This window comes from Stomoxys calcitrans, chromosome 4 (assembly GCF_963082655.1).
Source record: "Stomoxys calcitrans chromosome 4, idStoCalc2.1, whole genome shotgun sequence".
NCBI classification, from domain to species: domain Eukaryota; kingdom Metazoa; phylum Arthropoda; class Insecta; order Diptera; family Muscidae; genus Stomoxys; species Stomoxys calcitrans.
Genome location: NC_081555.1, coordinates 18,049,967 through 18,065,995, shown reverse-complemented (window position 1 = coordinate 18,065,995; position 16,029 = coordinate 18,049,967). Strand labels below are relative to the sequence as shown.

Sequence of the window (16,029 nt, the reverse complement as noted above, 5' to 3'; positions counted from 1 at the left end):
TTTTCTACTCAATATGCCACATATCATAAAGAACAAATGAAGAGAGGAGAGATTCAGCCTTTCTACCCATATATAGTTCCCTTTTTTGGTACATGAACCACATGCTATATGAAAAAAAAAAATAGTTCAAAATCGTTGGGGAAATTTTCTTCAAGAAGCATAAGGATATGAACCCTGAACCCCAAATTTTGTACAACGATTAAGTTTGCAATCCAGATACTTAACTGAGCCCAAAAACACCTCAACCCGATGAAAACCTTTTGGCTGAAAAGTGCCCTATGCTAGGCAAAATGGGTTATATTAAAAGTGCAAATAGGATGGACCTGTGGCCGATGAACACGTCAATTTTGACAAAATATGGCGTTATTCTATAAAATCCATTAGAGAGTAGATCTATTTACAATGCACAAAAGTTTCTCACAGCCAATTTTTATATTTCTTTGCATATTTGTAAACTACACTTCACGTATGTGGAGGACCATTTTGACACAGTCCTGCGGACCGAAAACAAAACATGTAAAGATTTCATGATATTAGTACATCAACTATGGTATATGGAAAAGTTTGTTCAAAATCGTTTGGGAAATTTTTTGCAAGTAGCAAAGAAGTCTAACGCATTCCCAAGCTACATGAACTTTGATAAACAGACGTTGTTTTTTTTTTTTTTTTTTTAATTTTAACTCGCGAATGTAAAGATTTCATGACATTGATACATCGTCCACATGGTATTGGGTTGCCCAAAAATTAATTGCGGATTTTTCATATAGTCGGCGTTGACAAATTTTTTCACAGCTTGTGACTCTGTAATTGCATTCTTTCTTCTGTCAGTTATCAGCTGTTACTTTTAGCTTGCTTTAGAAAAAAAGGTGTAAAAAAAGTATATTTGATTAAAGTTCATTCTAAATTTTATTAAAAATGCATTTACTTTCTTTTAAAAAATCCGCAATTACTTTTTGGGCAACCCAATATATGGAATAAATTTGTTCAAAATCGTTTGGCAAATTTCTTAGAAGGAGCAAAGAAGTCTAACGCATCCCCAAACTACATGAACTCTGATAAAAAGATGTTGTTCTCATAACAAAAAAAAAATTGAAACTGCAGAAAATTTCTAGAAGGAGAAGCCCTTAAATCTAGCCAATGCAGATATGACAAAAAGAATCAAAAAAAAGTGTCTCCTTAGGTGTTGGAGACGTGGGCCTTTTAAATTTCAAGCCATATTTTGCAAAGAATTTAAACAAAAAATTAAAAAAAAAACGCTGAAAAGTCTTTTTAAATTGTTATGAAAAAATTTTTGCGTGCGCAGCTATCTTAAAAAACTAAAAGAAAGAAAGGCAAGGCTCATAACTAGGTCCTTTCGTCGAATATTGGCGTATAGCCGGCATTTTTCCAAATTTGAGTCCTCCAAACCAATGAGATGTGGCAACTCATACAAAAATATCCAATTCCGTGAGATTAAAAAGTACTCACGATAAAAAGTCGTAAAGGGGATTAAAATTTGACTATAATGTCCACGCTGTAATCCCTGGTTAGGGCCACCGACAGCAGCAAAATTTTTTTCACATACATATTTTTTCAAAATTTTTTAAAAGGTGTTAAAAATTCTCAAGGCCCTGCAGACGAGGAATTAATTTTTACGATTTTTATACCCAACACCATAGGATAGGAGTATACTAATCCGATCATTCCTTTTGAAACACCTCGAAATATTCGTCTAAGACTCCATAAAGTATACATATTCTTGATTATCTCGACGTTCTGATTCGAATCCGTCCGTCTATCGAAATCACGATAGCCGTCGAACGCGCAAAGCTTACCGCTTGAAATTTTGCACAGATACTTAATATTGATGTAGGTCGTTGGGCATTGCATATGGGCTATATGCGTTTAAATTTAGATATAGCTCCCATATAAACCGATGCCCCGATTTGACTTCTTGAGCACCTGGAAGCCGCAATTTTTGTCCCATTTGGCTGAAATTTTGCACGTAATGTTCTGTTATGACTTCCAACAACTGTGCCAAGCACGGTCCAAAGCGGTCAATTACCTGATAAAGCCCCATATAAACCAATCTCCCGATTTGACTTCGTGAGCCCCTGGAAGTCATTTTTTGCCCGATTTGGCGGAAATTTTGCGTGTAGTGTTCTGTTATGACTTCAAACAACTGTGTCAAGTACGGTTTGATTCGGTCTATAATCTGATATAGCTCCTACATAAACCGATTTCTAGATTTGACTTTTTGAGCCCCTGTAAGCCGTAATTTTTGTCTGATTTAGCTAAAATTTTTAACATAGTATTCTGTTATGACTTCAAACAACTATGTCAAGTACGGTCTATAACCAGCTATAACTCCCACATATAAACCGATCTCCCGATTTGAATTTGTGAGCCCTTACTGGCCGCAATTTATGTCCGATTTGGCTGAAATTTCGCCAAATCTGATTAAAATTGTGGCGAAAAGTACCTCAAAAGGTCCTAACTGGCGATCGGCCTATGCCTTTTAATAGAACTATCTGAATTCGCAACTACTCCCTATGTAGCATTCTACTATTCGCAAACTGTGGACGTACCCGGTAACTCTCAGCTGAGCTTTTTATGACGACAATGAACACCACATAAATCGGAGCTAAGAGTTACAATCCATGTGGTGCTCATAGTCATACCGCGCCGGGTATGGTCATTGTAGGGCTTGAATAAGTTCTCAAGAAATCAAATCTAGGCGTTGACTTATATGGGGGCTATTTTTATTCATTGGTCCATTGCAATGATAAGCTGTGGTTAAAACACCGTATATAAATGAGAGCCGGGCAGTTGCACGCGAAGTAGGGATCTGTAGAGACAGAGAGCGATAGAGAGAGATGGCGACCTCAACTTTTACGTTACATGGATGCTAACAATCAATCTTATGACACTGAAAGCATGGATTCGAATCCCGGTGAGAACGTTAGATAACAAATTTTCTGCAGTGGGTTTTCCCTCCTAAAGCTGGCGACATTTGGCAGTTACTATGCCATGCATAGAAGCAATTTAAAAATTTCTCTTCAAAGATCAAAGAGGTTTCGCACTGCGGCATGCCGTTTGAACTCGGCTATATAACGGAGGTCCCTTATATTTCAGTTTTGACGTTCATAGAAGCAATTTAAAAATTTCTCTTTAAAGATCAAAGAGGTGTCGCACTGCGGCATGCCGTTTGAACGGTATATAACGGAGCTTCCTTATATTTCAGTTTTGAATTGTTGAATCTCACATCTCAAGGATATGTGAGAAGTTTTTCCCTTTTCTAAATGGAATGTTCATTGACAAATTTGCATTTCCAACAATCAATGGTTACTAAATACTAAACAATCCCATGGCAGCCGGTTGTATGTACCGGATTGACCCGATGAAGTCCTTCACCGGCATCAGAGGCTGCCGTCTCAGTGTACAACACACTGCTACAACAACAACAACAACAACTAAATACTAAATTTTCCAAGAACATTCCATTAAGGAAAAGGGATTACTTCTATCATACCAATGAGTGCAGTTTGATTAATGTTTAAACTTTATTGCCGAGTCCGAACGGCGTGCCGCCTAGCGATACCACTTGGAGGAGAAGTTTTAACAAGGCAGGATAGCTCACAAATGTAGAAAACCACCGCTGCAAAAATTTCTGCAATTAACGCCGGGATTTGAACGCAGGCGTTCGGCGTCATAGGCGGACATGCTAACCCCTGCGCCCAAGTGGCCTTCATGGATTCTTATGTATAACTATAACTATTTGTGGTCCAATCTGCATCAAACTAAACATTTCCATTGACGTTGCGACTTTTCTTTTTCAATTGTTCTGCTAACAGCGTGGATTTCCAATTGATACAAATAGGATGGAAGGATTCCGTTAATGTCAAGAGCAATTAGGATACTAAATCCGCCTTTTCTGATTTGCGCCTTTTAGCTAATTGATTTATTCTATTCTAATAATGTTTCTATTTAGATATTACTTGTAGAATAAATTGAGCGCCATTGCAGCTGAGTTAGTAGCTAGTACTAGTGTATGTGGATTCCATTCACCCCAGGGCTACTATGGCATCACAATGGACAACAATTGTCTTAGTGAGTCTGATTTCAGAATGCCACTATAAACCAACCTAATCTACAGGAAAATTTCTTGGATTCAATCATCCCACATTGATTATGGGATTGATTTATCACTTTTATATACTGGAAATAGTCTTCATGAATCAATGCAATGCTGCATTGTTGTTTGAGTTGTTATCGTTACAGATTCAAGGTATCCTGGTGCACCCAAATGTTCTTCTATTCCAAACTTAAAATGCTAATTTTAAGTTGCTAAAGGCTAACATTGATTACCTTTGCGCCACCTTAACCTCCTAAACAAGGCTTCCAGGCGCTTATGAAATCAAAAATATAAACTGATACGGGTCATCTATAATCCCCAACGACCTACATGGATAAGAAGAGTTTGTGACCATCACACACCAATTGCTTTATCTATCGAACTCAATTTTGATTACTGCACGAAATGACGAGATTAGTATATCCAACATTATGTGGTGGGTGAATGGGTGTTAAATTCCAGATTAGCACTATCTAGTTGCAAGAGGAATTGTTGATGTTCAAAGGTAACTGAGTTTTATAAAAATTATTGCGTAATGACTTCTTTTTCCATTAATAGAATTTTCTTTACAAAGCTTTTTCAATCAGGTGTGCACATTTTGTTGTTTGTTCAAGATAAGTAATCCAAAAGCACACAAATATAGATTTTATAGACAAATTTCGTAAGCCTCTTAGCACATCAGTAACAGCTTTTGTAGAGAAGTTCTGCATATACAGAAAAAATGACTAGAACCGCCCGCAATATTTAGGCAACATTCACCGCTGACCATTTGGTTTGATGATACTCCGGCTTTTGGAGTGCTTACTTGTCATAGTAGCACTACAGTAGCTCTCTTTAACAAAAGCAATTGACTTTTACGGTATCGGAAGCATAGATGCCTTTACGTCCTGCCAATCATTTCCATATTTCATTTTACATTTGGATGAAATGTTCCTGCAAAATCCAAAATCTCCATCTTACTCAAATTTTTTAATTGAATGTCTTTAGCATTAACAAAGCGAGACCACATAATCCTCTTCAGGCTTATGTTTGTAGGCAATCTTTGCAGTGTTTCTTTTGTAGCAACACAGTTCCATTTTTGCTTGGTAGCAGCCAAAAAGGCGTACAGTTATCTATAATAAAAATTCATTTTAATTCGTTTCAATAGAAAACCATGGAATATTCATGTGAGACTACCATTTGGCAACACATTCAATAGTTATTTTATCCATCTATCCATGTTGTAAAGCAATTTTCGACACTGTACTCACATAGCAGCTTGAAACTGATTTCAAAGTGGATTATATTTCAGATGCTGTTGCCTCAAGTGACGTCACATTAATAAGACATATATGCACATACATATAGGTATCTTTGTTTTTTTTTTTAATACCAAAAACTTTAAATGTGATCAATTCCAAGAACCCGTTCTTCTTGCAGTCCAGGTCTTAAAGAAATTAAGCCAACATTTATTTCTTCCTTGCGAAAGCCAATACAGGAAGAGGGATGAAATTTTGAGTTCCCCCAAGAGCTATTTCTTTTTGCCTACAAATTTCTTTCTTGTACATTCACATTTTTTACACTCTACACAACGGAGGGTAATACAAAGAGCTGCTAAGCACCACATTATTTTGGGTAGCGTTTCCAACAGTGGGCCTGCAACTCTAACAGGGGGATTAAAAATTCAATATAACAGCACAGGTTATTTGCACATTTGTAAGGTGGTGATTGCTCAAAAACAAAAAAGGCAAGTTCATTAACATCATTCAACATTTTGGCGGTATTTTGGGTAGCACACAAAGAGGCGAATGATTGCTTGAATGTATGTGGTTTGTGTGTAAAACATGTTTATGCCAGCAACAGCAGTAGTAGCAGGCAGTTGGTGTTAGGGGATAGTTTTGACATATAAACACACACTTACTTGCAACAACAACAGCAAAGTGCAAGACAACATAAACAAATTGTTTATAGGAGGGGGTTTCTTTCGGCTTTTGCAAAACCATAAATACCACTCATTCATACACACACACACGCACACATGCTTTCAGAGATATTTTGGGGCCAAGTATTTTTTAAATGAATATTTCTTCTTTTCTTTTCTCCATTTCGGCCCACTGTTACATTTGTTGTACCCAGCAAATTGTCTTTCTGACATAAATTTTAAGTTTTAAATACACTAACACAGTCAAAAGAAAATCTACACACATTTACAAAAAGGTAAAACAACAGCAGCAACAACAAGATGTTGAAAAAGAATTACCAATGGAAATTTTATGAACTGAAGAATGGAATTGTATGCACCACTCTAATATTATTTACACATTTCTTGGTTAAATTAATCTCATTCGAACTGTGGAAAACTGTCACAATGACAATCGGCAAATGTTGTTTGACTTTTGTATAAGAAAAAAAAACTGCAAAAACAATTTTCCGCTGTTGATGGGGAGAATGAAAGCAAAAACAGACAGCGCTTGACACAAACACACTACATAGTAGTTTTTTTCACATTTAAAACAGTGATGTCAACTTTTCAGCATATCAAGTGATTATTAAAGGGGATTAAGCGAGCAATAATAGGCAAATTTTAAGAAATAAAATAATTCATCAAATTTAGGAATGTCTCCATTTATGCAACTATTAAACTCCATATAAAAAAATGTAAATTAAAAATGTGTGAATCATTAGCCTAAAAAAAATCCAGAGTCCGGATTTTTATGCAAAATCTAAATTTTGTTATCTATTATATGGAAAATGCGTTGACATTTATTTGATATATCATTTTGTAATCATGACTACAGAACTTCGAAAAGTAAAATTTTATTACTAAATATTATCCGGTTTGCAAAATTTTACATAGAAATATTTTGATTTAGCATAAAAATTCGTACTTTAATAATGTCTTAAACTTAGCAATTAGGAATGAATAGTCCTAGTGTAATATGATGGTAGGATTGTATTGTTGCAGAAATATTTGCCGTTAGTATATTTAAGTAAACTAAGATATTTAGTTGAAGTTTTTTAGAACTTTTTTAGAAAACAGTACTCTGCTTAAAGAAGCTTCCTCTTTAAAACGATGTCATATTTTAAATATAGCAACAGATTGTCAAAGTGGCTTCTGCTAGGAAAAATTGGCAAATTTAAAGAAATTAAAAATAAAATTAGTTTTCATGTCATAAAACTATGGCTCCGTGGCACCCTTTGAAGCTAAAAGCATGTGATCGAATCTAAAAATATGTATACGGATGAAAGCATGTCAGTTATTTACGAAACTTTTTTATTTTTTGTTTAAATTATTTTAATTTCTTATTTTTTTTTTAATTAATTAAATTTAGTTTTATATAAAATTTTATTATTTTTTTCTATTTTTATTACTATAATATTATTGTTTTACTGTTAATTTATCTTTACTTTAATTTAACTATTTTCAACTAATTATTTTTTATAATCAGCCAACGCTCTTTTGGTTAACACATTGATAAAATGTAAAAAGTTTTATATGAAAAATAAGTTATAGAATATTTTAAATTGTGTCAATTTTATATTTATTCTATTAAAATTGTTTATTATATTTAAAATTTTATACTGTATTATTTTTCTTTTTAATTTTATCTATTTTTGTTTAATTTTTTTTCATTTTATTGATTGTATTTATACTTTTTAACTTTATTTTTATTTTTTTTTTTGAATTACTATTTTTTGTTACTTACTATATATTTTATTTAAAAAATCTAATCTTTTTTTAAGTTGAATTAACAAATAAAGAATACTACTACTAATACAATTTTATAGGTATTTATATATTTATTCTATTAAAATTTTATATTTATATTTTAATTTATAAATTGTATTTTCTATTTCTTTTAAATTTTACTTATTTTTTGTTTATTTAAAAATGTTAATTTATTTTTATTAGTCCTATTTAAACTTTTTAACTAAATTTTTATTTTTTAATTACTACTTTTTTACTTTTTATTTAATTCTTCTATTTTATTTTTTAAATTTTTATTTAAATCTATTCTTTTTTTTAATTCTCTTTCCCAATTGAAATGCTTCTACTTTGCCCAACTGAAATGCTTCTCTTCGTCAATAATGGCATAGTTAGCATCACTGATATATTAATTTTTGCCAAACACAAAGCATGGTTGTAGCACAAAGTAGTGAAAAAAGTTTTTAGTACTCCACTCACTCACTCACTCACACACCGTGTAATAGAAATATCAATTATAACATACAAATTTCCACACACTGCCTTGCCTGCCTGGCCAAATGCTAGAACCACAAAACTGTAGCAGTCAAAATCACTTTTACAATATAGCTCGAGTGTAATCTTTTTTTTTTTTAAGCACAAAACCAATCAATCAATGCAATCGACACACATATTTCTCCAGGTGTTTACAACGTGTATTCCATTTACGAAGGCATAGAGCAACCCTTTGTTAAAAATAATTTGATTGGCACTACGCTGGTTGTATGGTGTTTGCTGGCTATCTGGTAGATTGGTCGCTTGTACTTCTTGATGTTGGCTAATGTACTAAAAACTTGAAATGCAGAATGGCAGGGTTACCGTCGTGGGGAGAAATTGTTTGTTCTTAAGTATATACAAATAGGTATCTAAAATATTAGTAATCTTATTTAAAAAATTTAAGTAAAAAATTTCGAATATTGGGGAACCCATTTTCATGGATTCTCCTAAAAATGTATGCATATGAAATTAGTTTAAGGGCACACGTGTACTTTGGGTCACAAATTTTTGACAAATCGGTCAAAAATTTTAACTTTTAGGGTGGTAGATCGGTTTATAGATCATTTAGATATTTGGACCGTACAATTGCGTTCATATTACAGCCAGAACAGATAACAATTGCGGCTTCCAGAGGCTCAAGTTGTCAAATCTGAAGATCGGATTATGTGGGAACTATTATCTACCACGGATGTTGGTAGTCATAAAAAACATTGCATGCAGAATGTCAGCAAACTTGGACAACAACTGCACCTTCCAGGGGTCCAGGATGTCAAATCAAAGGACTACTTGGGAGCTATATCTAAATCTGAACCAATACGGTCCATTTGCAGCGACTTACATTAACAAGAATTATCTGTTCAAAATTTTAAGCCAACACCTTTTTTCGTTCGTGATATACACAGACAAACGTACGTAAACACAGACCGACGGACGAGGCTATATCGACTTTTTCTCATATAAACAGATTGTGCTTGGCTTAATTCTTAGGCTTTTGAAAGATTTTCCCTAATCCAAACTTGAACCCATTTTACTTGAATTTAAATGAAGGAATTGATGCTGATGAAGATTGTCGATCTTGTCTACTAATACTTGTTTACATTCATTATAGTAATGGTAAACCATTATAAAATGTTATACAAAGCATGATAGATTAGCGGCCTTATGCATAAAACTTTATGAAGCCTTAAAATAGGTTTATTTGACAGTTCTATAAAAGAAGGGCTTTAACAAATTTCCAATATATATGTATGTATGCCCATATTCACAAAGCTTAATGCAGCTTTAAAGTAGTTTAATTGACAAATTTCCTTCATAGAACTTTCAAATAAACCCACTTTTAAGCTGCATTCAGTTTTGTGAATAAGGGGTTTTAACCTATAAATATAAGAAAATGTATATTTTATACATTTTATAGTTCCTGTTTAGTAGTAGTAGTAGTATTCTTTATTTTATTCATTTAATAATTTATAAATTGAATTTGAATTATTGAATTATCTTTGGTAGGCAATTCCTGTTCATATGTAACATAATTATCCTATACGTATATTACCTATTCGAAATTTCCCCTCTTTCATAATGAAAACTTACTGCTTTATTAGTTGCCGTTTTTTTTTTTGATTGGCACACGGCAACCTTTTTCGTCTTGTGCCATAATAAAATAAAATTCGTGGTACGTAATACGACACACATTGGTTTCTGACGCTCCCTCGTTTTTGGTTAGTGTACTAAAAACTTGAAATGTAGAATGGCAGGGTTGCCCTCTTAGGCAATCATAAATGAGTTTGCGTGTATGTATACGTAAATTTTGTATACACTGGCTAAGTAGCCTGCATTCTGACGTTCCTATTTGATGTACTAAAAACTTGAAATGTAGAATGACAGGGTTGCCCTAACTTTTGTGCATGCTATTAAATTACAAATTAAAGTGTGTATACACATTTTCTTTTATTGCTGTACTATGGTCATTGTGTGGTTGGTTATCTGCTGTTAGCCAAAGATATGGAATTATGAAAGGGAGATGTTGTTCATGGAAATTAAAAAATTATGTATTGTTGAAGCCCATTTTCTTATTTAAGTTATTAAAAATTGTTTTATTTTTTAGATAGGTATGAGTAAAAAAAGTTTATATTTTTTATTGTTTATGTTTTTAATATTTCTGTGTTTAGACATGGTGGCCCAAAAAATGGTAAAGGAAACCGTACAACCATATATAACTAACCCTCTTAGGCTATGTAAGGTTGGGGGGCATATGATTAGGTACCTCGTTTGCTATACACTTTATTCGAAGACCTTAGATCTTTTGTGGTTGCCTTAGGAAATGGTAGGAGAAAAAGAAACGGAGAAAAATAAGACAAAGAATGGTAGATCGAGATACCCCACAGCAAGGTGCAAAACATCAGAAATGAAAGAAGAAGGGAAAAGGCAACCGGCGCCCAAGAAAAAGGGCAAAAATGCACTTTATAGGGCGCACCTCCGATTCTGCTGCAATTTGGTATGTAGATATTGGTTGACCTCATGAAGGCGAATCTGAAGTGGTTTTTTGGGGTAAAGGCCGTGGCGCCCCCTATGGGCGAAAAACTCCCCCTCAATGAGAATCGCTTCAACTTAGGCAATATGCTTATCAAACGAAAGATATTGGGCTGCGGATTTTTTAAAAGAAAGTAAATGCATTTTTAATAAAACTTAGAATGAACTTTAATCAAATATACTTTCTTTACACTTTTTTTCTAAAGCAAGCTAAAAGTAACAACTGATAACTGACAGAAGTAGAATGACAGAAGTAAGAATGCAATTACAGAAGTAAGAATGCAATTACAGAGTCACAAGCTGTGAAAAAATTTGTCAACGCCGACTATATGAAAAATCCGCAATTACTTTTTGGGCAACCCAATATTAACGAGTAAATTACAAATGTGCAAAAAATGTCTAAAAATTGGACCAGAGAAGGACCTATGGGGCCTTGAAACTTTTGAACCCCCTAAACTAGGCAATATGGGTATCAAATGAAATGATGAGCGATTGGCGAGTAGATTACCAATGTTGGAGGATAGATTAAAAATGAAAATGAAAAAAAAAATTTAATAATTATTTCACCACCGTAGCGCAGAGGTTGGCATGTTCGCCTATGACGCTGAACGCCTGGGTTGGAATCTTGGCGAGACCATCAGAAAAACAATTTCAGCGGTGGTTTTCCCCTTTAAATGCTGGAACATTTGTGATACTTCTCTCCAAAAAGAAGGCCTCTTATCATTAAGCTTAAACTTGAATCGGACTGCACTCATTGATATGTGAGAAGTTTGCCCCTGTTCCTTAGTGGAATGTTCCTGGGCAAAATTTTCATTTGCAATTATTTTAATTTGAAATCAAGACCGTTTGGATCCTTCCGGGGTCTAATTTGTAGACATATTTTTCATATTGGTAATCTACTCGTTAATACATTTCGTTGGATATGTATATAGCTTAGGTTGGAGCACCACCTTGGGGGGTTCCATGGGCCGGGGCCACAGAAAAAAAAGGACCACGGCACGGAATAGCTGTGAGCACATCATAGGTTGGAACATTTATGTCCGATCTGTGTGATGTTCATGACTTAGGAGCCTGCACCTGCCGGAACGCAATTGACCATAACTACTCTGGTTTGGCGTTAGGAGGCCATCGTTACAAAGGGCTAAGCCTGTCCGCCAATGACGCTGAGCGTCCGGGTTCGAATTCTGACGAGATATCATAAAATAATTTTCAGCGGTGGTTATCCCCTCCTGAAGCTGGAAACATTTGTGAGATACTATGCCATGTAAATGCTTCTTCCCAAAGAGGTGTCGTACTGCGGCTCGCCACTTGGACTGGGCTATAAAAAGGAGGTCCCTTATCATTGAGCTTAAACTTTAATGGGACAACACTCATTGATGTGTGAGAAGTTTTCCCCTGTTTCTTAATGGAAGGTTCATGGGCAAATATGCATTTGCACTCTGGTTGTCCGAGGGAGGCAAATTACTTCAGATGCAATGGGTGGCGGTCAATACTCTTGTTATTGGTCGCTGAACCTCAGGATCTAGATCATGTAGATCAGCCCTGATATCTCTGGCCGGTGAATGCCTATCCACTAGATGGTGGTCGGTATGGTCAATCGCTTTGCTGTCTTCATAAAAACAGAAACTTATTGTGTTCGGGTCATTGATTGATTGGAAAACACGGCAAGAGCTTATATGTAGCCAGATTTCTGCGGAAGCTGTGAGAACATGTTTATGTGCACTAATGTCCCTTTCGACTTCAATGACCCTTCCGTCAGTGCTTGGAGTATATGAGAGAGAGAGAGAGAGATTCTTCGTAAAATATATGGACCAGTTTGTGTTAATGGAGAATATAGGCGGGCTGTATGGCTGTATGATGACGATAACATATTGGGTTGCCCAAAAAGTAATTGCGGATTTTTAAAAGAAAGTAAATGCATTTTTAATAAAACTTAGAATGAACTTTAATCAAATATACCTTTTTTCACACTTTTTTTCTAAAGCAAGCTAAAAGTAACAGCTGATAACTGACAGAAGAAAGAATGCAATTACAGAGTCACAAGCTGTGAAAAAATTTGTCAACGCCGACTATATGAAAAATCCGCGAAAAAACCTTTTGGGCAACCCAATAGTTACACGCATCAAAATACAACGGCTGCGTTGGCTTGGTCATGTCAGAATGGATGAAGAAGCTTTAGCAAAGAAGTTTTTTGAAGACAAACACGAAGGTACACCGCCAACCGGGAAGACCAAAAGCCCGCAATCCCATGGCAGCCGGTTGTACGCACCGGATTGACCCGATGGAGTTCTTCATCTCAAGGGCTGACGCCTCAGTGTATAACACACTGCTACAACAACAGCAACCAAAAGCCCGATGGAAAGATCAATTGGTGTCAGATATTTTAGAATGAGTGCAGAAGATCGAGGCTCTTGGAACGCTGTCATAGCCAATTAAATAAAGTATCCTTCCCTGGTATAACACAATGGACAAATGTGACTGTATGAGTCTGTTTGCAGGCTGCCACTATAACCTTAACTTATATGCCGTTAATATATTGGGTTGCCCATTCTAAGCCTTATTAAAAATGCATTTACTTTCTTTTAAACAATCCGCAATTACTTTTTGGGCAAGCCAATAGTGACCAATTGACATCTCTATTGTCTTGAGGATAAACAAAATAATTTTTTTCGTTCATAAAAACAACTTCGTGGAACCTTGGTCCTACATTTGTTCTTAAGCATAACAATCTATTTTTTTCTTATAAACTTTTTCTTTATCTTTCAGTTATCGAAAGTCCATGTTCCATACAATGCATACAGTCCATAGATTTGATAACCGGCCTGGCAATTGGCTTGGAAGATGGTCGTCTGGCTCTATACGACTTGGCCGAATTGCAGATATTTCACATAGCCAGACCAACAGCTGAAATAGCAATGTCACCTTTGGTTAAAATCGATTATCTAGAACCACCAGATGATCCACGTGCTTGTCTGTATGTATGGACCCTACACGAGAATGGCGAGAATCTGCATGCCATCATGCACAATTTAATGTATGAGAAACGTGTAATGGATGAACAGCATGATGAACTGGAAGGCCAATATTATTTTGAAGTGTGTTAAGAGAAGTTTTAAGAAAAGAAAAATATTACCAAAGATTGTTTTTGTTTTTCTTCCATTTTTTTCAGTCTTTTCTTTCAAGCAATGTGCGACTACAATTGCCCTTGGAGGCCACCAGAAGTGAAGCTTTAGCTTGTCAAGCTATTTCAACACTATGCAGTCATGGTGAAGATGATTCCAATTGTTTGTGTGTTATATCCTGGCATTCTGTGTATGAAGGAAAAAATAAATTGCTTATATTCGATTTAAATCAATGGTATAAGGAGGAAATGCCTTTGGCTTTGGAATATGGTCAGCAGCCCAGTTATCTCGCAGGATATATACTCAATGGCGAGTGCAATGGTTTACATGCCTATCTGCAACCAAATTCTATAACACATTTTAATTCAATGCAAAGATTTGAGGAACATTTCTATCCTAACTCCTTGAGTTTTGGTAAGTTTAGATTAAGAAATGGAATTATTTTTTCTAATTTCTAGCCCTATGTTTCAGAATGCACTCTATTGCACACCGAAGGCTCTAGACGTTATAGCTGGGAGGGAGCCCAAAATCGATTGATAAATCTTTTACGTGTCAGCAATGCTTCCATATTTTTGGAACCCAATAATTGTTTTAATGAGATTTTGCGTACCCGCCTTATGCCACAATTTACGGAACTGAATTTAAATTCCACATTTTCCCAGGCAAGTGTAAAGACCTTTGTTTTCCCTTGTATTTGAAGGTTTAAAGCATGATTTGTTGTTGTTATATATTTCCAGCAAGCCAAATATGAAATAATGCTTTCCACCGCCTTGGAAAATAATTGTGTGAGTCTATTGCGTGATTGTGCCAAATCTTGGATTGATGGCAGTTTTATGGGAGATTTTGCTGTTTCCACCGGCCTATCACTATCCACCCTAACCGATTGGATATGGAAAAGAGCCACCGACATTAAGGCCAGATGCAATGATCTATGCAAAGGTCTTTTCGAATTTGGTGGTTATCCATTGGATCATAGGGAACAAAAAGAATTGTGTTTCATAACCAGACAATTGAAATTGCTGCATGATCTTTTGGGAGAGACTTTGGTGGTGGCACGAAAACAAATACCAGAAAGAGGTAAGTGTAAAAAGGAAAGAAATTAAAAGGTTTTCAAAAGACCACTCCCCCAGGTTGGTTCATGTCAGGTATTGTGTCTCCACCTAAGGAAATGTGCCAACGTCTCATCAACTTCCCCGCATGCCCTACACATGCTATCACTTGCCTCACCGATTTTACAGAAGTGAGCTCGTAGTCCTATGTGTACCATTATGATACCAATAGCTGTACAGACCTCCTTCTTACTACCTTTGAGCAATAACCTAGTCTTCTCACGTTCTAGATTCCCCCATAGGATTTTCGCCGTCCTATCGACCGTTCCGCTGTTCCACAAAGTTGAATGAGTGTTTGTCGCCCACTCCCTTAACTCGGACTGTGTCGACCCGAAAGGCTTGGGGTTAACCAAGTGTATTGACGGCAGTCCTCTGGCTTTCACCGCCAAATCATCTGCCCTTTCATTCACCCTTATTTTGTTATGGCCCAGCATCCATGCGATGCGGATTTTGCCATCCTCAGAGAAGGCTTTAATCTCCTTTTTACACTGCAAGACTGTTCGTGACCTTACCCTCCTGGTTGTTATTGCCTTTATGGCCATTTTACTGTCCGTAAAAATGTTTACACTCGACGTCCTCGCTTTAGTACCACACCGCCTCTGGCATTCCATTATCGCCCGCATCTCCGCCTGGAGGACATTACTTTACTTTTAATTCATTTTTGTTTTTTGGTAGGTTGATAAGTCCTTTCATTTGTGTACAATATGTTCTCAGTCGTCCTGCTTGACAGTTTGGTGTTGTTTATACTGGGAGGTCGGGTTCCCCTGACGCTAAGACATAAATTACCATTTATTTGAGTCCTTTTTTGTCGCGATCTATTGGGTTGCCCAAAAAGTAATTGCGGATTTTTTAAAAGAAAGTAAATGCATTTTTAATAAAACTTAGAATGAACTTTAATCAAATATACTTTTTTTACACTTTTTTTCTAAAGCAAGC

At 35.6% G+C, this 16,029-nt stretch overlaps 1 protein-coding gene across 1 annotated transcript in view; it reads left to right on the top strand.

Annotated features, from left to right (window-relative positions):
• LOC106087891 (protein ELYS homolog) overlaps nt 1–16,029 on the top strand; it is a 35,692-nt gene that overhangs the window by 8,416 nt on the left and 11,247 nt on the right. The window contains exons 3-6 of the mRNA XM_059368017.1: nt 13,629–13,957; nt 14,032–14,398; nt 14,456–14,646; nt 14,722–15,061. Coding sequence (XP_059224000.1) covers nt 13,629–13,957; nt 14,032–14,398; nt 14,456–14,646; nt 14,722–15,061 — 1,227 coding nt within the window. The remainder of the gene's footprint in view (nt 1–13,628; nt 13,958–14,031; nt 14,399–14,455; nt 14,647–14,721; nt 15,062–16,029) is intronic.